Raw genomic sequence first — 24,777 nt, 5'->3', positions numbered from 1 at the left:
ACCAAGAAATTCCAGACGGGAAGTTGAGAGACTTAGCAGGATTCGAACAGAGGACTTCCAGGAGGGAAGTAGAGAGACTCGGAGGAGTTAAAAGAAGAGCAACAAGATGGTCATGAATGGGCTAAGAGATCAAGATAGGCTCGACGGAGCGTCCAACTTTGTGGTCTGGAAGTCCAGGATCTTTTCCATTCTAGACATACATCGCCTCAAGGACTTCGTCTCGAGAGTGATATCTATCCCAGTTGACCAGTAGCTAATGAAAGGTACGAGGAGGCAATGGCTAAGGCTAAGTGCATCATCCTTGATGGGGTCAAGGATCATGTGGTACCACATATTGCCGAGAAGGAAACGGCAAAGGAGATGTGGGATGCCTTGAAGACATTGTACCAGCATACTTCCGTGTAGAGGAAGATGCTCATGGAGAATCAGATAAGGGAATACCAGATGCAGAAGGGAGAGAATATAGACGTCCTCATTGGTCGATTGAAGGACATCCATGACAAACTAACTTCCATAGGGGCCACGCCAGATGAGGAATTAATGGTGAGGACCGCACTTAACATAGTTTCCGAGGATTGGGTGGTATTTGTCCAGAGCATACTAGGCAAGACGAGTCTTCTGGATTGGGAAGAAATATGGGCGGCTCTTTGTTAAGAAGAGATCAGACGGTTGACCAAGGTGGGGAGTAGCGGTAAAGGGGTCAGGATCAAGAAGGAGGAAGAAGAGGATGCGACTCTAGCATCTGTAAGAAAGCAGGAGAAGAGGAAGAAGAAGGACCTCTTCAAGGTCAAGTGCTTCCATTATGGGGAACTGGGTCATTTTGTGAACCAATGTCCAAGGAAGAAGAGTAAGGGAGAGGCTTTTGAGTCAAAGGCAGCGCCAGTGAAGGCGGAGAAAGAAGTCGAGGAGGATGACAATTGTACCATGAGTGCACATGTGTCACTTGAGAAGAAGTGGGGAGACATTGAGCTATATTTAGGAGGACTACAGGCGATGAGGGGCAGGATCCTTGAGGTACCCAACCTCTTGGATTATACCTTGCTACGAGAGCCCAGAAGAGGAGTAGCATGACTGGAGAATGTCGATAGACGGATGCGGATGGAGCGACAGAGAGTGCTACAGTGCATGAGCCCTAGGTATCGCGAGGCTAGCAGGTTGCAACAGTGCGAGAGGCATGGGAATGTTGCACCAGTGCAGGATGGCACATAGAGGTGTGCAACGGTGTGAGATGCAGGGAGTTGTTGTAGCAACGCAGAGGTCAGTAGAGGGAGCACTTGTTAGTGGAAGAGAGGGCTTCAGCATCAGGAGTGTTTCTAGCTTGATATGAATGTCAGAAGTTGGGTGGATCAGTTACGTACTTCTCAGTACAGAGTTGCAGTACAGTAATAGTTTGCAGTAGTACGATGCAGCATGATGAGAGGGGATGCAGTGCTGGGATGATGGACCAATAGCAGCACAGATGTAGAGGGAGCTGCCATATGAATGCAACAGTGGTAATGGCAGGGCCATGGGCAGTAGTATAGGATGCAACAGTGCAGAGGATGCTGGGCGGGGAGGCCTAGCATCAACACAGGGACCGATGCCAGATAATTAGAGTGATGGTCAATGAGGGGTATTACTAGAGCACAACCCTCGCTAAGAGGGAGTGTTGATATGGTGTAGCATCGGTTGTGCTCTAGCTATGAAAATTGGTGGAGAGGCTAAAGCACATGAGGTATCCAAGACTAAGAAATGGTTTGGATAGATTGTACCTGATTTGGGAGATATTAAAATAATTAATATTTTCTATGGAGTTCCTAAGTCTAAACTTAGGAAAAATAAAATATTAATGGGTATTAATATAAAACTAGGTTAGAAGGTTCCAAAAGTCATGGATCAAGTCAAATCTAATCTTAACCGTTAATTAGAGATTTAATCTCGATCGTTGAAGGACCAATGGAAAAGTATAAGAGGAGGCTTGAGGGTCAGTTGGAGAACACACTGGAGTGATCAGTCATTCATTTTTCTAGAGCGGGGTTACTAAGCAAAGTTGAATCAGTGATCAACAGTGAGGGGTAGTGAGTACGAGGTAAAGAGGCGAGGACAATATTGGGAGACGAACAGAGAAGCAGAGATAGCGAGAGCAGCAGTCAGTCCATGCTACGTAGAGCCCAACAAAGGCATCTCAAAGCCCAGAGAGACTATGTCATCCACACAAAGGGTAGAGGGAGTGACACAGAGGCTCCCATAGGCTGCGCAGTGCATCAGAGGGCTGATGCAGAGAGTCCTGGGGCTGACGCAGGTTAGCAGGAGACTGACGCAGAGGCTAAAAGGGCCAACTTTGAGCTTTAGCTGTGCTGGAGAGGATTTTGTGGGACAGGTTTTCTCAATACCTATTTTTGGATATAGAGGTATTGTTGCCATGTATTCTTCTCTGTCGGGTAAGCTAGTTTAGGAACCCAGTTGTACTCAGATAAACTACATAATAATATAACCCTATGAATAGCTACACCAGTTTTCCCGCATTGGGTTTTTCTGGGGACATTGGTCCAAAAATAACGGTGTCACTTGTGTACTTGTTTTCTTTTAGTTGATGATCTGTAAATGTTGATACTGTACTTGTGTTTATTTTTAGTATTTACATGGTAAATAACTTGTTAAGTAATTAAACAAGTAGGTGAAATAAACCATATAGTATAGGTATAATTTCTAACGGGTTAGACTTAGAAATTTCAACAAATATCACTTAAACTAATTTTATGTATAACAAAAATGACCTTGAGGAAGTGTCTTCATACAAATATCTTATAATTAACTTTCATCACAATTCTAGTTGGACCTATAGCATTGAGAAAAGGATAAATGGATGATGGAAAGCTTATTATGGACTTGAAAATAGTGTTAAATAAATAGACCTTTGGCTATGGGATAATAAGAAACTCCTCTTTAATATTTTCATCACTCTTATTCTCTGATATGGTTGTGAAGTTAGGGTCTACAACATCTCCAGAGAGTCATGGACAAAGATCGAGAAAACATAAAAGTGATTTATAACTTATAATCTCAAATCTAAAAGCAATACACTCTATCTTATTGTCATCGCAAAAGAAAACCTTTCCTACATTGAGAGTATAGATTATGATTAGATACCTAATGTATAAGAACAAGGGCGAAAGAATCTAGGGCATCTAGGTTATAGTGAGATTCTTCTAATGATGGTAACAATTTGTGAAGCACTTTTTACTTTTCTTATTAGCTCAATCTTCTCTTATTATTATTAGTGCGAGTTTTTTTACTTCATCAAACAGTTACCAAAACAAAAGAGACAAGAACAAAAGATGTTGGCTCTTATCCAGGGTAAAACCTCTCTTTCCTAGAGAGGAAAACCCTTCTGCAAATTTCTCTTATTGAAACTTCAATTGATAAATGCCAAACCCTAGACCCATGACCAGTAGATCCTCCAAGCACAAGACACAATCTTCATTTTGTCCTTCAATCAATACCTTCCTCTACTTTGCACCTTTATTTCTTCCTTCGCACTTCTTCTGCCAACTGATAGCCCTTTTTTCTAGCAACTACAAAAACCCTAAGTCTCCTTAGATTCCTCTTTAGTGTCTTCCTTTTCTTTGCTAAGCAATCTCTCTTCTTATTGATATTTCGAATAGATAATAAGCCTCTTGTTCTGGTGTATCTCTGAGTTTAGAGGTTGGTCCTCTTAACCCTAGTACAGATATGATTTTTCACACATGCAGCGGATCTAAGGCTTGAGATAAACCTTTTCACTTACTCCCTTCCTTCGCTAGATTTGGGACCTCCTTCACATGAGATGGAGGCTTATTTGGAGTCACTTCTTGGACCAATCGAACTCTATTGTGTTGTTTCCCTTGTGAATCTTATGTGGCTGCAAAACTACCCTCCTTTCTTCACATGTGTGATAGAATTAGGCCCAAAAATAGTCCTCCCAAACTCAGTTTCTCTTTCCTCTTCTTCATTGCCCTAGAATCACTTCAATGCTCCTTTTTCACACCTCTTTTTCGTCCTTCCTTGCTCGCTGATTTCAGAGATGAGTAGTGATCCTTTTGTGAGGTTAAACTTCCCTATATATAGGAGATTGTCCCTCCTATTTGGGCCGACTTGAGCTAGTGATGCTGACTTGACTTCAAGTGTACCAAAATTCATTCTTTAAGACGACTTGAAGAGGATACTTGTCCTTGTGCTTTGGAGGATCATTTTTGACACATATATTTGACAAAATTACATAGGTTACATAGTGTAACATGCCCACATGGGTCTTCAATAATTACATTTACTCTTTGACTTTCCTAGAAGCACTTAAACATGTCCTTGACCTATCAAATGGGAAAGAAACCCATTCTTGATAATGACAAAGATAATAGTTCCTTTTTCTTTACAAGTACAAAGATCAAAATTAAATTTATGAAGACCGAACCTAGTTACACTTTCTTCAACATTTTCAACCTACTCTAGTATAGTATGGGTATGATTGTTAACACTTAAAAAATAGGATATGTTAATTAAATTCAAAAATATCACTTAAACTAATTTTATGTATAACAAAAATGCTCTTGAGGAAGTGTTTTCATACAAATATCTCAGAATTAACTTTCATCACAAGCCTCGTTGGACCTATATCATTGAGAAAAAGATAAATGGATGATGGAAAGCTTATTATGGACTTGAAAATAGTGATAAATTAATAGACCTTGGGCTATGTGATAAGAAGAAAGTTCTCTTTAATATTATCATCACTCCTATTCTCTGATATAGTTGTGAAGTTAGGGTCTACAACATCTCCCAAGAGTCATGGAGAAAGATTGAGAAAACATAAAAGTGCTTTATAACTTATAATCTCAAAATTAAAAGCAATACTCTCTATCTTATTGTCATCAAAAAAGCAACATGGAAGATAAGAGGCTTAGTGACACTAAGTCAAACTTCAATGGAAACTGTGTGCAACTCAAGCAGGATTAGAATAAAGATGCCAAGTCTCGGATAAATTATTCCAAGGAATAAAGAAAGATATCACTTTATAAAATAATGAAAATATTAAAAACAATATTACATCTAAATGTAAGGAGATATTGTGGTGTGATAATGAATTAGAAGATAAAAGAAAATAAGATACTAAAAAAGAGTTGATCAACCCTAGTCTTTGTGTTTTGAGTAGTGTAAGGAAAAAACCACATTGCTAAAACAAGTGTTGCCGAGTAGCATAGTCCCTCCCACTTAAGTGGAAATTATGTTTTTAGAAAAACTGTAAATTAATATATGAAATGGAAAAATTAATTTCCTACTAAAAGATAAAGCTTTAAGTAAATTTGTCTTAGATAGTAATAACACTTTCACAATGCTAAATGAAAATATCATTGCTGATGCGGACTAGGGTTTGAAGGAAAACTGTTCAAACTGCAGCCTGAGTACAAACTCTGGAGGAGGACAGAGCCAGAGTGGCAGAGCTTCGCAGAAGAGGGCAGATTCTGACCCTACAGATGGAAAAAGCGGGGTCCATTGGGACCCCATCATACAAACAGGTAATAATGCACAAAGAGAAAATTGCATTGGAAGGAGTGCAAATATTAGGTTTTGAGAAGTCAAGCAAGGAAGATGCGACCAACAAAGGAAAGAGAAACAATGAGAGCATAAATACCAAGAAATAGAAAGAAATCATAGGAAGCAATAGTACAGCAAACAGAGATAGTACAAACCCTGTCCCAGCACAGGTTACACAAGGAAACGAGCCGGAGGAGGCACAATCAAAAGAAAACGAGGATCCAAACCAAGCCAAGGCAGGATAGGAAGGAACAGCGTCAGCAGCCAAGAAGAAAGAAAACCAGGGACCGTGCAAGCCCAAAGCCACTGATACCCTACGGGTAATAATTTCAGATCCTGAACTTCAGGTGTACCGTGACCACATGGCAGAACATGCAGTGATCTGCAGGTTCATGGGCTTCTGGCCAACAGAACGAGCATTGTGCATGTGGATAAAACAACAATGGAAACCCAAAGGAGATGTAAGGCTACACTTAGGGGCCAAAGGATTCTTTACAGTGGTTTTTTCCAATCTGGAAGACAAGGATCGAATATTTGATGGAGGACCATTTTTCTTTGCCTCAGCAGGTCTCTACATGCGACCATGGAAACCCAACTTCGCGCCAGAATAGGAAACCTTTAAACAGGTACCGGTCTGGATTCGCTTATTCTCCCTACCGATAGACTATTGGGGACATGCAACACTGGAACAGATCGGCAACAAATTAGGCACCTTCATCAAAGCCTCAGAAGTGACATTACAGAAAAGATATACCTCCTGCGCTAGAATCTATGTAGAGATGGATGTTTCAGGAGCACTTCATGAGGGCCTATGGTTGGAATACAGAGATGAAGTGTATTTTCAAGCTATAGACTATGAGCAGATCCCATTCCATTGCAGGAAGTGTCATGAGCATGGTCATTTGATCAGAGAATGCCCAATGAACAAAATGGCGGAGAAAACCAAGGAGAACAAAGGAGATAAGAATAAGGAAGCCTTTGTGCGACCGAATGCAAGACAAAGAGCAAACAAAAAATGACAAAACAAAGCAAGCACTTCCCTCAGAAACACAAGCAACGCTTTTGAGGTGTTAGAATCAGACACGAAGTCAGAGGACAACAATACAGAGAGTGAGTTATTGAAAGAAGGCCAACCCAAAGCCACAACAGGAACAAAAGAACCTATTTCTAAGCCAACGAGCAACATCCCACAAACTCAGGGACCAACGGAAGGGTTAGAAGAAGATTCGGAGATGATAACCAGTGAAATAGGGCTCGAGGATATGGAACTAAGAGACATGCTTAAACAAGAAGGTATGGATCTACCAAACATGGTAGAAGACTGGAAAAAGAAAGGAATGGAACACATATCGGAAGAGGAGGTAAACAAAATCAACAACTTATTCATAGCAAGACAACAAGCAGAGCTGGAGTTGCAGAGAAAGAGCTTGGGAACAACAAAAGGACTAGGGGTAAGAATGCAGGGACTGCATCAAACCTCCACCAACTCAAAGCACTGGAAAAAAAGAGAAAGAAGGACTAACAATGAGGCGTTACAAGAACTGGGACAGATGCTCCTAAATTCAGGTAAGATGAAAGCCCTTGAGGTGTTCACATGAACCTCCTAAACTATTTTAATTATGAAAGTACTTTCATGGAATGCTAGAGGGCTAAATAGCCTAAAAAATAGCATTTATTAAAGAAGAAAGTCCAAAAGGAACAACCAGACATAGTGTTTCTGCAAGAAACTAAATATTCTAGCAAAACAATAGCTAACATTAGTAAAAGACTAAGTAAACGAATGAACTACCTAGAAACAACAAGTAGTGGATGGGAACGGGGCATGGAAATTCTTTGGAATCCATAGGTTATACAGCTCGTTTCCTCTGAAGCGGCTAGATCTCATATTTCAATAGAAGTCCAAATAGTAGGGAATTCATAAACATATATATGCACAAATGTCTATGGCCCTCAGAAACTAGAGGCCAAATTACTGTGGCTCAGCACTCTATCCAATTTGCAGCTAAGATATCCTCAGGCAAAAGCTATCTTCGAAGGAGATTTTAATATAATCATCGCGCTCACGGAAAAGAAAGGAGGTATTAGAATGCTCAACAGGGATACTGAAGCTTTCAAAGACTTCATTAACTCGGCCAAACTGGTAGATGTCTTCCCCAAGAGTGGAGCTTACACTTGGAACAACAAAAGAGGAGGTGATAGGCAAATCGCTTCTCGATTGGACAGATTCTTAGTAACAGAAACCATTCTCCTGGAAAGGATCACTGTGGAGTCGGACATTTTGCCGAGTGGAGGTTCAGACTACTGGCCCATAACAATGACTGCGGTTATCCAAGGCACACCTCTAAATAAACCATTTAGATTTGGAAAGTTTTGGCTCCGTCATCCAAAATTCATTTCGAAAATTGAACAATGGTGGAATGAACCATTACGCATAAGAGGAAAAAAATGTTCATTCTACAAACTAAACTTAAACACATCAAAGCTAAACTAAAATCATGGAATCAGGAGGTATTTGGTAACATATTTAAAGGAAAAAAGAAACTGGAACAAATACACAAGGAATGGATCGAAGGAAATATTAACCAAGATACGATGGATATAGAACAAAAACTAATGCAAGACTGGCATGCTAGATGCCAACAGGAGGAAGTGTTATGGAAACAAAAATCTAGGATACAATGGCTTAAGGAAGGTTAACAGAACACTAAATTTTTCCATAGATCGACCATTGATCACAGAGGGGCTAATGGAATTTTATGCATTAAAGATGAACAAGGAACCTCGATTCAAACTCATCAGGAAATCTCGAGCCTTCTCATAAATCATTTCAGCTAGATTGCTAGGGAACCTGAGATTGATAGAGAGGAAGCTATTAAAGAACTTTTAACTGCTATCCCCAAGCTCATCAATGAGGATCAAAACAAGGCTTTAAATCAAGAAATCACCTTGGAAGAAGTAGAAGAGGCTGTGAAAGATATGCCAAATGGTAAGGCACTGGGGCCAGATGGCTTCACCATCGACTTCTATAAAGCGTGTTGGGAAATCATCAAGACAGAGGTTTGGGAAGTGGTAGAGGATTCCCGACGTTCCTCTTCCATCCTCAAATCCCTCAATTCTACGTTCCTCACCCTTATTCCTAAGGAGGAGGAAGCCAATACTCCGTCGAAGTTTTGACCAATTGCATTGTGCAATGTTTTGTACAAGATTATTTCTAAAGTCATAGCCAACATACTAAAACCTATTCTTCCAAGAATCATTTCAGAAGAACAATCATGCTATGTAGAAGGGAGACAGATTATGGACAAAATCCTGCTCGCTCAAGAGATGATTCACAATCTCCAAACTCAAAAAAAGGGAGGTATGCTAATGCAGTTGGACCTATCGAAGGCTTATGATAAAGTAAACTGGAACTATCTGGAGGCTATTCTAGAAGCCTTTGGCTTTGGAAAACAATGGGTAATCTGGATTTTATCCCTGGTTAAATCTACACGATTTTCAATCCTAGTTAATGGAGCTCCGACAGCCCAATTTACTCCCTCCCGAGGTTTACGACAAGGGGATCCCCTATCTCCCTTTTTTTGTTATTCTAATGGAAGGGCTAAGCCGGCTAATAAGCAGAGCAAAAGAGGAGGGAATTATTCAGGGACTCCAACCCTTGCCTTCAAGCCCTGCAACTACACATCAGTAGTTTGTCGATGACACAATGCTGCATGGGGCGCCCTCAGTCAAAGAAGCTCTTGGCTTCAAAAATATTCTCAATCGCTTCAGTATGGCCTCAGGTATGGAGCTTAATCTAGCTAAATCTTCTATTTTCTTTTTCAATACGTACCTTGCTGTCCAGAAGAATCTCTCTAACATCCTAGGTTTCAAAAGATGCAATCTTCCTTCAAGATACCTCGGCATTCCGCTGACTGACAAACCCTGGCAAAAATTGCATTGGGAAAGAATTATTGCCAGCCTAGAGAAAAGATGTCATCATTGGACGCACAGATCCCTTAACTTTGCAGGCTGTCTAGTCCTCACCAAATTCGTCCTTCAGGCTGTGCCGCATTACATGCTCTCCATTCTCCCGGCACCTAAAGGTGTTCTTCAAAAATCTATTTCATCCAAAGAGAGTTTCTTTGGTCGGGAAATTCAGGGAAGCAGAAGTGGTCTCTAATGGCATGGGATAAGATATGCAAACCCAAACACCTGGGTGGGTTAAATCTGCAGGACCCCCTCACAGTCAACCGTGCATGTGGAGCCAAATTATGGTGGAGGTGGCTAAAGGAACCCAATTTACCCTGGGCCAAACATTGGAAAGCTAAGTATGCAAATAACTACAGCCTGCAAAATTTGATTAGGATGCAAGAAACCCCTGATGGCTCTCCAATTTGGAACCTTGCTAGAACTAATCGGCACATAATTCAGGAATAGAGCTTTTGGGAAATCCGAGATGGAAAGAAGGCCCTGTTCTAGGAAGATGCTTGGCAACAATTACCTAAGCTGGAAGATCGTGAATTCTTAAACATTCAAAGAAGAAACTTGGAGCTAGGAAGAACAACAGTAAACCATTACTGGAAACCCAATGAGAATGACCAAGCATGGAGAATGTGATTATTCAGTGACACGGGACCGTCGGAAGGGGAAAATAATAGTATAAGAGCATTGAAGAAAGAGCTAGACAAAGAAAGATAAGAAATGCAATGGATGTTGATAAACTACGTTGGGGAAAGCTCGAGGGGGGCAACTTCTCACTCAAAGAAGAAAGAGTCTATATAAAAGGAACTGAACATAAGGAAACAGTCAAGTGGTACAGTAAGGTGTGGGATGCAAAACTTTGGCCGAAGATTAAGACTTTCCTCTGGCTCTTGATGCACCGAAGAACACTTACCTGGGAGAACCTTCGGGAAAAAGGGTTCATAGGCCCCTCACGTTGTCCCCTTTGTGGAATTGAGGAGGAAACCATGAATCACCTCCTCAATACTTGTGAATGGACAGATAGCCTCTGGAATTGAATGGAAACTATATTTAAAAGGATGGACAGGGTAAGAATCTCAATTAAGGAGAGTATAGAGAATTGGAGAGGAAATTTCTCCAAAACCCAAATGGTTAATACAATTTCATAACTTATCCCAGGGTATATAGTATGGACGACATGGAAGGAAAGAAACAGAAGAGTATTCCAAAATGAAACCAAAAACATTGAACTTATTAAAGGAACAATTCTGCAAAATGTAAGAGAAACAGTTCTCACCAGAGGGAAAGCTGAACAGAACAAGGATTTCTCAGTTGATGACTTGCAGATTCTGAAGGCGTTTGGCATTGAGATAGAAACCATAATTGTATCTTCAAATCAGCTACAACAACAAGGCACAATCATGAATGCCTGGATTCCTCCACCATTAGGATTTCTGAAACTCAATTTTGACGGGGCTTCTCGGGGGAATCCGGGACTTGCAGGTATAGGAGGGGTTCTGTGGAATCACAAAGGGGAAATACAACATATTTTCAGCCAAGCGCTGGGGGAAGGAACTAATAATGAAATGGAATTTGCAGCATTAGAGCAAGGATTAAGAATTCTCAGGCGCCTGAAAATAGGAGCCACCGTGGTGGAAGGGGATTCGCAATTGGCTATCACAGCAGCAAGGAGAATGCAGGCAGGAGCGAAACCGAGCAAGGTCATGAAGCATTGGAGACTGGCCAAGGTTACAGAGCTCATAGCAGAGCACCTCTCCTGCCTTGACGGAATCATACTACAAGTAGTGAGAAGAAAGGCAAATGCAGTGGCGGATCATCTGGCCAACTACGGGATCGAAAACCACTTCACCTACCCGGACACATGTTGGCATGAGGTCACATGCACCGAACTTCAGAGTAAGTGCACACTTCTCTCGAGACAAGACATAAGTTAACGGAAGAAGTGGTGCAGGGGTACGAAGGATTTCGCCTTAATTGAGAATGAAGATAACCAATTGAAGGAATATCAGGTGACAGACCCATGAAGGACATGAGGAGGAGTGAGAAATCATCCACATGGACAGAGTCCATCAAACGAGGCAGACAACCAACAAAAATTATTATCAGCGCCATCAGCAAATCACAAGGCAGGACACATGGAATTTAACAAAAAGGTTCAAGCGTGGCAGAGTTAAGACTAATGATACTCATGATGAACAGAAATTGGGAATTTACAACAACAGTTATTATGGTAGGATCAACACCTATTCGATGGCGAAGTGGGAGACTTAGGGCCAGACCTGGCCACCTTCTACTATATCTACAGCCTCCCACCAGAAGAAAGGCACACAGTTCTCTCACATCTCGCAACATAGCAATCGTTGTGCCATCAGAAGTTCAAGTGTTTCTGCGTTTTGCAATAGCAGTATGGTGCGTGAAGGTAGTCGAAATATTTCGGCTAACAGAGACCTGTTGAAGGCACGGGAGGACTATGAAACTCGGACAACCCAAAGAGAAAAGCAGAAAATCGAAGAGATAGAAGCGGCGGTCACAGAAGAGGAAGAACATATGGAAGAGCAAGATCTAGAGAAGGAAATTGAATGGCTTCATGATCCGGGCACTACAACCACTAGAGCAACACAATTTGTACGTACTCAGGCTGAATTATGGAGGATTAAAACCATGCTAGCCAAGGCACTTAGCATGCAGGGCGAAGAAATAAAAAAAGTTAAACAGTCAACCTCTTGCGGTTCGACAGAGCATATGGCTAGACTGGACGCTATGGAATTCAATCTAAGCGCCCTGTCTCAAGAAGTTGGAATTCTATCGAAGAAAATGATTGTCCTCATCAGTCTCCTAAGGAATTCCATTCATCAGGGATCGTCTGATGCGATGGAGGTCATGATGGAAGCAACAGATACCAGTCAGGGAAGGCAAACCACTCATCAGTGGAATCCTCAGCCTGAGAAAATGATTGCAATGGTCGGGTCGAGTAATCCCAATAAAGATTATGTAATCCTAAAGTTGTAATGGCTTCTTAGTTTCAGTTCTCTCTTCTTGTTTTGGCATGTTTTGTTCCTGGTTTCTAGTTTACTGGTTTCTTGTTACTGAGGAGGGCATCTTGGTCCTCCTTCTGTCTTTTTGGTACCATTGTCCAGTCACCCAGGGTGATGAACTGTTTTGCTGTTTCAAGCCCCTCTCTAGGAAATCCTGCGTGGTTAGCCTCGGGGTCAGGAAATCATGTTTTTGCGGCTCATAGACATTTCGAGCGGGCAAGGAAGTTTTAGTTCTGTCTATGCATGTAGACCTTTTTGTATAATATGTAATTTGATTAATTAATATAAAACTGTTGATTTACAAAAAAAAAAAACAACAACAACAACAACACTTTCACAAAAATAAGAATGTTGTTGCATGAAATATGTATTCAAAAGCTAGAGATTTTAGATTGAATAAAAAAAACCAAATTTTAATTAACTTTAAACTCATAATCTGGTTTACAATTTGTCAAATTTCAACTGAGATTATCATTATTTTTTGCTTTATATTTAACGTTGATTATTTTATTTTAAAATATTTAAAACAATTTATTAAAAAATTATAAAAATAAATTAAAATTTATTAACACATAACATATATCTTTCAATGAAGAAAACGTCCTTATTTTTTTTCCTCTATTCATTTCACCAACATACCTTTCATCTTCCGCTAATAAAATATATAATCGAAGGGAAAAATAAATTCATCATTGAAAAAGGATGAATAGAAGCACAACATGCATCTTAAGAAGCTACTACCAATATAATATAGTTGAAAATGGTAGAAAGAATCACTTAAACTATATGGGTTGATCAAACAACGAATAGAAGCACAACCTAAACTATATATGCATTACTTTCCATTATTAGAATAATTTACATTCTCGGTCCAAACAACGAATAGAAGCACAACCTAAACTATATATGCATTACTTTCCATTATTAGAATAATTTACATTCTCGGTCCATTATATCGATGTTTTTTTAATTATATTCATGACCTTTCACATACGCTGAACACTTGTAGCATCTAAGATTCAATTGGGATGAATGTTTCCTTCGTTGTTTATGCCAAAACATAGAATTCGAACACGTATGTATCTACAAACCACTTTGGTGGTAAACAAGAAGAAGGCTTAAAACCATGTAAGGTGACTATAATCATGATCAATTTGTTCAACTTACTATCACCTTTCCATGTCCACATGATTTATTTGAGACCAGGCTTCAGATCTTGGTTGTAGAACTTAAAGTACTCTAGCCTATCCCCGTAAGTCTTGAGAAGTTCCACCAGCAAGAGCGAGGGTTTTACTTTCAAAATCTTGAAATCAATACACAAAGTCCCTTTCCATCCCTGAGGTGATCCCTATAACTGCAGCTTATAGTGCTCTGAATTCTTTAAGTTGAACCAGAATAGCTTGGCGGTCTCTTCAAGCTTCAACATTATGCTCAATGTTGGCTTAGTTGACGTGAACCTCGACTCCTCCTCTTGCTTCTCAATCTTGTTCTTGAACAACCCCTCGAGATTGAATGTTGGCGAGTGGGAGATGATATTGAAGGTATTAAGATAAGTCGGTTTAAGGGTGAAGAAGATTGAGCCAGCATTAACATCTTTGTGGGTTTGCGGGCACTTCAAACCCCTCAAAAAACAGGGGACCTGCAGCAGCTGCGCAACGATGATCCTTCTATGGGGCTTCAGGTTCAACAACCAGAGGATGAACATTCGAATTTCGGAGGAAAACCAAGGCATATATACAGTCGTTTCCAACAACTGTCGCGTACCATTTGCCTTCGGTTAAAGCTCCAGCCGCCTTAGATTCGTTCTCAAATGTCGGTATTAAAGATGATGCATCCACAATCATATACAGATGGCATGGCATTACATTTTCTCTAGCAGAGAGTTTATGGATGAGACTGAGTTCTGAAATAAGATATCACATTTTTTGGGGTCCAATTAAGTATTTACAAATTATTTTTTCTAATTTTAATAAAAAAATATATATTATTTATTTTTATTAACATTAAGTTTTGTATAAATCAAAACTAAATTAATAATAGTTTTATACAAAACTAAATTAATAATAGTCAAACTGTGAATAGATTACTACAGTCTAAAAATATATGGTATTTGTTTTTATTAACATTAAGTTTTGTATAAATCAAAACTAAATTAATAATAGTCAAACTGTGAATAGTTTACTACATTCTTGTCTACGCAGGGACTAGTAAGAGAAAACGCTCACAAAATCCATAGTGAAACAAAACATTCACAATTACTAAAATGTGGTTGAAAGAATTTATTATCATTATAATATTAATAAAAGTAAAGATGAAAAACAATTTCTCAATATATTTTGAGTATTATCACATTAAATTTCAATTCCAAAATATTTATTCCATTATCAACTTTATTAACTTTTTAACTTTATCAAAATTACAATAATTTAACCATATTTCTTTTAAATATATTATGATTTAAGAATAAAAATTTAAAGTAAACCCACCCGGATGCGGGTGACAACTCGATATCTGCTTAAGTTAAGAGGGCCATTAAGGCACTTGGCCTCCCACTCGTCCGGCGTTCACGCAGACAGATTTCATGGCAGGTGAAATATATCAGTCAGGGGTTGGAATGAGGTTCGCCTGGTACGCCATTAATGAGCGCTGGGTACGAGCATCCAGACGCAGGCCTTTAAACCTGGACAGGATGAGGACAACTAGCTCTACTGCTGATAAGCTTCACCCCCTCCCTCTGCACCCTCTGCCTCCTCGCCTCGCCGAGTTTGATTGGGAGAGCGCCCGCACTCCTCTCTCTGCTGGTTGCCTTTGCTCGCCTCCCCTCTCCCTGCAAGTCCGCCTTTTCCACTGTCCGAGTCGCTGGTTAACTCTGAAGATGCCTCGTCGCAGAGGAATTTCTCGCAGAGGAGGCTCCTCTGCATCCAGAGGCAGAGCTTCTCATTCCACGCCCCAGAACGTCATTCCTATTACCTCTGCTTCTCCGTCCTCACCTCCTTCCAGCCAAGCTCGCCATCTCCCGAATAATTCATTTCAATCGTCCAGGTTCACTTTTCACAGCAGGCTTAATAGGCCGGTCTTAACCGCCAGCATCACCATCATCCTCGCAAAAGAGGAGGATCACCCCAGCGACCCGACCATTTCCTCCTCCTCGCAGACTCAGGAAGATAGTACCCCCCAGGGAGGGATGGAGGGGGCGATGTTCACTGCGGATAACATGCAGGAAGACTCCCCGGTCCCTGAGGCCTCCATGCAGCAAAAAGATTCAAATCAGCTCGACGTTCTGGAATGCGAACCTGTTCATCAAGACTACGGCGTTCTACATTTAGTTACCCCCACAGAAGGCGGAACTGATGGAATTGAAAATGACGGGCTCGTAACCTGGATAGCCTCGTCCAGCAGTCCGGCAAAGAATGATACCGACTCTCCGACACAGGATGTGTAAGGCGGCCTCCTCCTCGAAGAATGGTTCCTCTGTCTCCAAGTTTTAAGTTTCCTGTTTCTCTGGTCCTCTGTCTAAGTCTTTTTGTAACTCTGTTTTCGAGTCTGATCTCAAGTTTTTGCTCAGTATTAAGACTAGTCATCTTTTGTCAATTCTGCAGTAGTCAATTCTGCAGTGCTTTCTATGTATTGGGCTAGTTCTGGTTTGTTTTGTAGCCAAGTTGCAAGGTCAATCTGTTCACTAGCAGCGACTCTCAGGCTTTAAGTAGCAGAGGTTATAGTCCAAGCATAATTATTCTCCAGTGGGTTACTGTCTAACCTTCAAGTTTGGTAGCATTTTCCAGTTTCTGTGGCAGAGGGTCGGTCTATGCCCCCTCTGAGGTCTCGACCTCATTGTACATAATATTTTTTTCTTCTTAATAGATTTAGCATTTACTCAGGGAAAGAAAATAAAAAATTAAAGTAAACCAGTAATGTTTTATTTTTTAAAGATCAAAGTAAAATCATAATTATTATATATATTTAATTAAATTTTGTTTTGTTTTTAAATAATTTAATTAAATTTTGTTTTATTTTTAAATACAATACTATATTCTATAATTAAATTTAAATACGATAAAATTGTTAAATTAATTTATAATAGTGTTACATAACTATTTAATTTCAAAACTTATTTCAATTAACTCATAATTTTAAAAATATAGATAGACAAATTATTAATATTACTAAAAATTTAAATTTATTTTTTTATTGGAAAAAGAATTTATGGAGAATTAGTAAACTATTTAATAACTATGGACTAATTACAATATGTATTTTAAGATTTTAACTCACACAATTGGAAACAATTTGTTCACCAAACCATTTGACTAAAAAAATTTGACATTAAAAAAAAATTGTAATTAAATTTTATAAAATAAATTTGCAAACTACATGTTATTAAATCAATTATAATTATTGAATAAAAATTACTCCATTATAACCACGATGGGGGTGGAGAACCCAAGGTTGTTGGGATCCATGCCTCGCCTTCCCCTAGACCCTCCATGTGTGTGATAAGAAGGTGGGATGCATGGCAAGACATGTAGCAGCAAGCCCATGTGAAACCACCCATTGTCGCTCGAGCACATTTATGCGAGACAAGGTGGCAGTTGGGTCTTATACGACATACGATGGGTTTTGTTATGTTATTATGGCGATGGCAGTTCAGGGTGAGTGTTTCAAATTGACGCCTTAAGCCAACCTCCTGGCCTATTGATGGTTTTTGGAGATTCAAAGAGGCGACGTGCTGCACCTCAGAATGTAACAGAGGTAGCAGAAGTTTGCAGAAGAGAGTCATTTGCTCCTCGGTTTTCTATTTGTTTTTGTATTCTCTGTGGTGTCCTCCAGACTAGGTGAGCTTTCATAACCCAAATTGCCAGTGACTCTCACTTAGTAATTTGTATGAGTTGTGGTTTATTGCAGTGTCTATTCTTAGGAGCACCATTGGAGTTGGACAAAGTGTCACTGGGGAATTGGGTAGGCCTTTATCCCAATTGAATCCCACTCCATTGGGTCTGAGTTATAGTGTGGCTCTTCAACCCATTGGTGTAGTGGTGTGTGGTCATCGGAAGGTGTTTGTTTACGAGTGTCTCAACCCCGTCTTGTGGTGGTGCACTCTACTAGAGTCGAACTAGTGGTGGGTGTCCAAAATTGGGGTGCAACAGGTTCAAAGTTGGAGGGCAATGTGCTTGGTGGTTGGAAACAATTACAGTCGTGGCTGAGTCTGGAGTGGGAGTTGGACCCACTGGCGGAGTATGTGAAGGGAGGCCACAACCGAGTGGGTGTCAACGTGGTATAGGGAAGGACTACGTGTGAAGTAGAAGGTGGACGGGCGTTGTGGTGAGGAGTGAATTAGGGGGTAGCGAGGGGTCAGCGGTTGGAGCACACACCTTTGAATTTTGTAGGCATGGCTCTGCATCGCAGCTCCCGCTTGGAAGGTAGTGACAGTGGAACCACAATGGAACCTAGGCCTTGGTGTTGATACCAGAAAAAGGAGGAGGTTGGGTCGAACACGACTCCAAGGTGAGGTTCACCGAGCCCTCGTCAAGGTCATTGGCCAGTCAAGAAGAAGAAAGGCAACCCCTCTCGTGCAACTTTAGCACCCCCAAGGTAGTCAGTGAAAATGCAGATGGAGACCTATGAGAAAAATCATTGTCAAGAACATGAGGCAGTGACCGTGTCCCAACTTCAATTTACAATGTCACTTATGGGAGCGAGTGGTGGTGGTATGGCGTGGGCATATGCACTTTCCAGACAAATCCAAGCAGCTTGTGGCCTGACTGGTTCACCTGGAGCAACACGTCGTCTGCCCCTTTTGCCCCCGACCCTCCACCAGGGATGGGACCAGACAACCCAACCTGTGTCAACCTGTGTCAACTCTGACGACTAAGTATGTCTTTTTGTATTTCGTTTATTTGGTGAGTCTTTTGGCATTTTTTTCCTTTACCTTTATGATCGGCTCATTTGTGTCTTTTTTGGAATGTTAGTTTTGGTCTGGTAGCAATGGTCAACAAACTTGATCGGAATGAGACCTACAAGATCTTAAAAATTAGCCATATAAATATTTACATTTTGAATTAATGAAAAATTCTCTCTTATAATAATAATAATAATAATAAAATCATCAAAATTACTTTTCAAATAAACATACTTAAAATTAAATACTTAAATATATTCTTAACTTTTCAAAATGTCATATTTTAATTAATTAAAAAATTAATATAATTAACATATTCTAATTTTATATTTAATTAAAAATGATTATAGAAAAGGGGAAAATATAATAAAAAAGAAAAGAAAAAGAAATTGATATGATTAGATTTCATGTTGTTTGAATATCTATTTTCAAAAATTAAATATATAATTGTCCCATATCCACTCATAGAATCTTTGTGCAAACTTTTCGAATGAAATAACACGCAAGTTGTCTCTACTCGTATCAGCAGAGGTAGAAGGAACAAAAGAGGAATTGATGCCTAAAAAATCTTGCCAAGAAAATTTGTCATGTTCTTCATAGTCGGCTACCCCCACAAAACGAAGAGCTCAACAAATCATTTTCTTTATATAAGATAACTTGAATGATAAGTAAAAGAGAAACCTCGGTATAGGCAGGAGATAGTAGTAGCCTACAAGCTAGCAAGCCTACAAGCTAGCTAGATAATATTGTTTCAAATTGATATGGTTTTGTCTTAATTGCTAAGTGTCTTATATTGGTTTCGTCTTAATTTCCATGGTGTTAAGTTTCCATTGTATTAAATACTAGTACAACCACATTAAAAAAATTAATGTGGTTGATATAGCCTAAGGTTTCATAAATATAACCAAAAAAACTATTGCAACACGAAGAATTCCTTACTAATAGACACATTTACCTGATTAACCATCTATAAAAATGTCATGGGTCAACATTAACTTATATATATATATATATATCTATATGTATATCTATATGTATATATATATATATATATATATCTATATCTATATCTATATGTATATATATATATATACATATAGATATAGATATAGATATATATATATATATATATATACATATAGATATACATATAGATATATATATATATATATAAGTTAATGTTGACCCATGACATTTTTATAGATGGTTAATCAGGTAAATGTGTGCATTAGTAAGGAATTCTTCGTGTTGCAATAGTTTTTTTTGTTATGTTTATGAAACCTTAGGCTAGATCAACCACATTAATATTTTTAATGTGGTTGTACTAGTATTTAATACAATGGAAACTTAACACCATGGAAATTAAGATGAAACCCATATAAGATAGTTAACAATTAAGACAAAACCATATCAATTTGAAACAATATTATCTAGCTAGCTTGTAGGCTTGCTAGCTTGTAGGCTACTACTATCTCCTGCCTATACCGAGGTTTCTCTTTTACTTATCATTCAAGTTATCTTATATAAAGAAAATGATTTGTTGAGCTCTTTATAATCAAAATATCTATGAGTTAATGAGCGTAATCAATTTGGTACTAAGTAATCTTGTAATTTTTAATTTATTTTCCAAATGAATATGACGAAATTCAGATTTATAATCAAAATATCTTGAACAGTATTAGATCAACAACACTATTCGAACGCCAGATTCCCGCGATTATTGGTTGTCCGCGCTCGCTAAACGAAGCCATTATCTTTGTGTTGAAGTTATGAAAAAATTTAAACACACTATACCAACAAGGTTGGTTGAGTCGTGGAGTAACCAGTAACTAAGTCAATTAAGCTCTCGGGGATCAACTGCATATTTGCTTTAACATTTGGGTTTGTTTGAGTCGAGATTTTGTGTTGTTTAATTCGATAAATTGTTCGATTGTTTTACCGAACTCTGCATCCCAGAATTCGTCGTTCCCGCCCTTTCAACATTTTTATAGTACCAATATCCTAGGAAGACTACTTGATGTCAGCAGGTTCCTTCCGTTGAATTTGAGGAACCAAAATGGTCACTGTAGCAACATCAAACTGTGAGCAAATTCTGAGAGGTGGAGAACCACTCTTGCACGACCATTCTTCTCGGCAAAGAAGGCGTCGACAGTATAAAAAAACACTCCACAAAGCAACAAAGCAGTGAGATTTAGTAATCCATAGGATCAGCACCCTGCCCTCTGGAGTGTGACGTGTCCGTCTGTTGTGGCAGTACGGTGCTCAGTTCTGGTCCCCTTTTCAAAGTCAACCTGAACAAAGGATACCAATTCAAACGTTAATCAGGTTACCTTGGGAATGGGGCGGTGGAATAGAATTCTAGAAGAAAAGGGGCAATCAATTAAAAGAATCTTCCAGAAGTAAACAAGGTGGGAATGGGGCGGTGGAATAGAATTCTAGAAGAAAAGGGACAATCCATTAAAAGAATCTCCCAGAAGTAAACAAGGTGGACTATTGGAGAAAGATATTGGAAAAATAATTTTTGAGTAAGTGGATGAAATCAATAACAAAGTGGTTTAAAGTGTATAATGATGGCATGATATTAGTGTAAATATTTAAATATAAATGATAAAAAATTTAATTTTAATGAAAAAATAAAATTTAACATCGTCAAATAATTTTGGTATAAAATAAAAGATCTAAAATGTATGTTGTCTATTTCGTTTTTAAACAGTGATTTAATTTAAATATAGTTAAATTAAAACAAAAATATTAAATTCAAGTTAGTGTCAAGATTAAGAAAATATCAATTTAAGCTTTATTAATTGGTAAATTAAGGTATTTTTCTAATTGCAATTATGTACGAACAATTTTGTTGCCAATTTTATTTGTTGAAATATAAATTCATCCAGCATAACCCCTTGTCATGATTAAGTTAAAAAGTGATTTCATTAAAATGTTTAACCTAAAAGTATATGATTTATTTCTGACTGAATATATAGTTATTTTGTTAATTCTATTATTGGAAGATAAAAATATTGAAAAGATTATATATATATATATATATATATATATATATTATTTTTGTAAATATATATAAAAGATTAGTCAAATAAAACCTATATTTTATCTATAAAAAATATATGTATATTTTATAATTTATTTATTATATATGTATATAAAATAAATATGGATAATTATAAACTTTCACTTTATTTTTAGTATATCATAAAATTGTCAATATATTAAATTCAAATTATTAATTTAAAATTTGCTTTATTATTTATAACATTATTATTCTTTGCTTGGACTTTTCATGTCTTTAAAAAAGAATTCATGATGTAGAGAGACTCCATTTTTTGGAATTAGTAAAAAAGAAAACACATATATTTTATATAGTAAAAGTGTTATACATAAAAAAAAGTGGTGGGTTATTTGTATATAGTAAAAATGTGTTTAAATTTTTTTGGTTTATTCATAAAAGTAAAATAAATAATAAAAGCCAATGCCTTAATATTTTAATACATTGGTGCTCAACTAAATTTTAAAATAATTAAAAAAAATTAACTCTATAATTCTTTAAAGCTCCCTACTAATAACCACTGTTAAAATGCCAAAATATTTTGCTTAACAACTTATTACAATAAATATGTAAAAAAAAATTAACTCTATAATTCTTTAAAGCTCCTTACTAATAACAACGGTTAAAATGTCAAAATATTTTGCTTAACAACTTATTACAATAAATATGTAACAGTTAAAACGTCAAAATATATTATTACACACGGGATAACAATAAAAACCTATTTTAAAAAGTACTAACAATAAATATAAATACCAAAATGTTAAAAGTCAAAATATGAATTAACCACAGAGTTGTTTTTAATGTGATTTTTTGGATTTTCTTATGTTATTTAAACTGTTTTTCTAACTACATATTTAAATTAAGCACCCTGAAAAACTTTTAGGACGTTTTGATTGTACAGGGATTATCCAGCAACCTTGTGATTTCAATAAATTGTTACCGAATTTTAGAAAATTTTGACCAAAAAAACTTCCAAAAAATCACACTAATAACAATTCCATTAATAACCATGGCCATTTATGGATTTCACAAACAATGCACAAACCATGAAGAATATAATGAAGTGGGAGATTCTGCACGGCAATGGCAATGAGATGCGGGATTCTCAACGGCAAGGGCAGTAGAAGTGCGACAATGCGTAATGTCAAGGATTTGTCCTTGACAGTTCACGGTGGACAGAAATGAAAGCGTAGTGGGGTATAGATATTGAAGAATCAATAGAGTGTTGTCATTTTTTATAATATTAGCAGGAAGAAAAAGTGTGTTGATTGTCCTTGACAGTCGATATTGAACAAAGAGGAATCAGAGAGTCGTATCCATACGTCGATTAATATAATTTTACCATTAAGCAATTAATATATGTGAAGGTGTACTTCAAAGCAAGCCGCCCATGACCACACTACCTCATACTTTTCATGATGGGACCGGTGTAATTTCGCTCATTGCCAATAACATTTTTTTTATTGGATAGCAAATGAGAGGGTAGAAAAATAAATTAAAATATTGTTAAATAATATTAAATTTTATGGTGAAAAGTTAAATTATGAAAATTTTACAATTTTTTTATCAAACTTATATTAAAAATGTAATGTAATATCTATTGTCTAAGGGATAGAAATAATAATAATATATAAGTTTTTGCAAAATATAAAAAAGATTATATATTTATATTATTAAATAAATTAAATGTTGGAATAAGAAAGTATATATATATAATCTAACTTATAGATGAAAAAACATTTTTTATATTTTTTGTTTAAACTACATTTCTGAATGCATAAATGGATTCAACACTCTGAAAAACTCTATGCAGATTAAACAATTAAAACTTAAGTTTTTAAAAATCTATCTCGGATTTGATTAAAATTAACCAAAAATTAGTTGTGAAAAAAGTCATTTCGTCTATATGTTAGACTATATATATATATATATATATATATTAGATTTGGTAAAATGGATGTAGCCAATTCAAAAATGTCCTTGTATTTTAATGACTGAGTTTGTTGCAAAAAAATGCAATGTGCCATATATTTAGAACTATTATGAGAGTAGGCATGTGAAATGTAAGCTTGATGGAGTTGGTGCGTGCATTAAAATCTCATTATATAGAGAGGAGATGAACTTATTTCTAAATATCCTATTTGAGGAGGAAAATTTATAGGACAATGGTGTTTGGCAACAATGGTAGAGGGAACAAGAGAGGACATGCACAAATAAATTTTTGGGAGGTAGTCAATAGATTGGTCACATGCATATCAATGCAACACAGTGCATCGAACTTGTGGATTTCATTCATTTTGAATCTCAAACAACATTGTATTTGAAATATGGACGCAAAAACTCACTTTCTTTTATGGACCATGTAGCAATGTTAATGGGATGTTTGTGAATCAAAAGACTAGGTTGATGCATGAGATTCTATATCACTTACAATATATTCATGTGTAATCATTCAATCAACCTAGTTAGAGGAGAGTTGAACATCTACCTTCAAGATTATGATTGTAATCTTCAATCTTGTATAACAAGGTATGTTACAATTGGAATGATATCAAAATTATTTGGCAACAATTTATGAGAGTTTATGATTTATTATCAAACCCTTACACATTTGTATGTAACCATGCATTACATTTTTGTATGATTCATATATGCATTGCTTTCCCCAAAAGATAATGAATAGGCCATTAATTATTAGTTGGCACAATGCCTAGAGGGAAGAAAATCCTCAAGACATTGTTACCTCATGATGAACGTAATGAATTTCCAATTTGATTGATGAGTGTTAAGGTTGAATACCTTACACTAAATGCCAAACTCTAGAAAAACCAATAGTTGTGTTTTTATGGATTACAAACCAAGTTCCTTGGTATATCCATTCAAAATTATCCATTGTTACAAACATCCAACTTAAAACAATGTCTAGAAGAAGATGATTAGATCGGCAATACTTCCTACCTCATTAATACCATGCGAAATTGATGGAGACCATCAATAACATAAAAGATCTAGATGGTATACTTGAATGACCTAGGGTAACTATGTAGCAAAGGGAAAATGACAAGTTTTTTGGTTTTAATAACCAATGGTAAATACATACAAAATATAAAAAACAAGGGACTCTAATAGTTTGCACACATGAAACACTAGAAGGGAAATTATAATTAAATTAAACCATTCTTATGTGTGTTTTTATTATACAATTGATCCTTTTATATAACAATAGATAATCATAACAACTATTTCATAAGTAGATGTTTAGTTCAATCAAA

General features: G+C 37.3%; 1 protein-coding gene across 1 annotated transcript; it reads right to left on the bottom strand.

Annotated features, from left to right (window-relative positions):
* Nucleotides 1–13,893: 13,893 nt before the first annotated feature.
* Nucleotides 13,894–14,277, bottom strand: LOC149176485 (CBL-interacting serine/threonine-protein kinase 9-like). Its single transcript, XM_089421484.1, has one exon. The coding sequence runs from the start codon at nt 14,275–14,277 to the stop codon at nt 13,894–13,896; it is 384 nt and encodes a 127-aa protein (XP_089277610.1).
* Nucleotides 14,278–24,777: the final 10,500 nt, after the last annotated feature.

Source organism: Pinus tabuliformis, chromosome 4_1 (genome assembly GCF_031772625.1).
Source record: "Pinus tabuliformis cultivar Carrire ecotype Pingquan chromosome 4_1, CPIR1, whole genome shotgun sequence".
Lineage (NCBI taxonomy): Eukaryota > Viridiplantae > Streptophyta > Pinopsida > Pinales > Pinaceae > Pinus > Pinus tabuliformis.
This window is presented reverse-complemented; position numbering and strand designations above follow the sequence as displayed.

What these genes read in the sequence shown, in the direction of transcription:
- LOC149176485 (XM_089421484.1), bottom strand. Translation starts at nt 14,277, where the DNA reads ATGCCTTGGTTTTCCTCCGAAATTCGAATGTTCATCCTCTGGTTGTTG.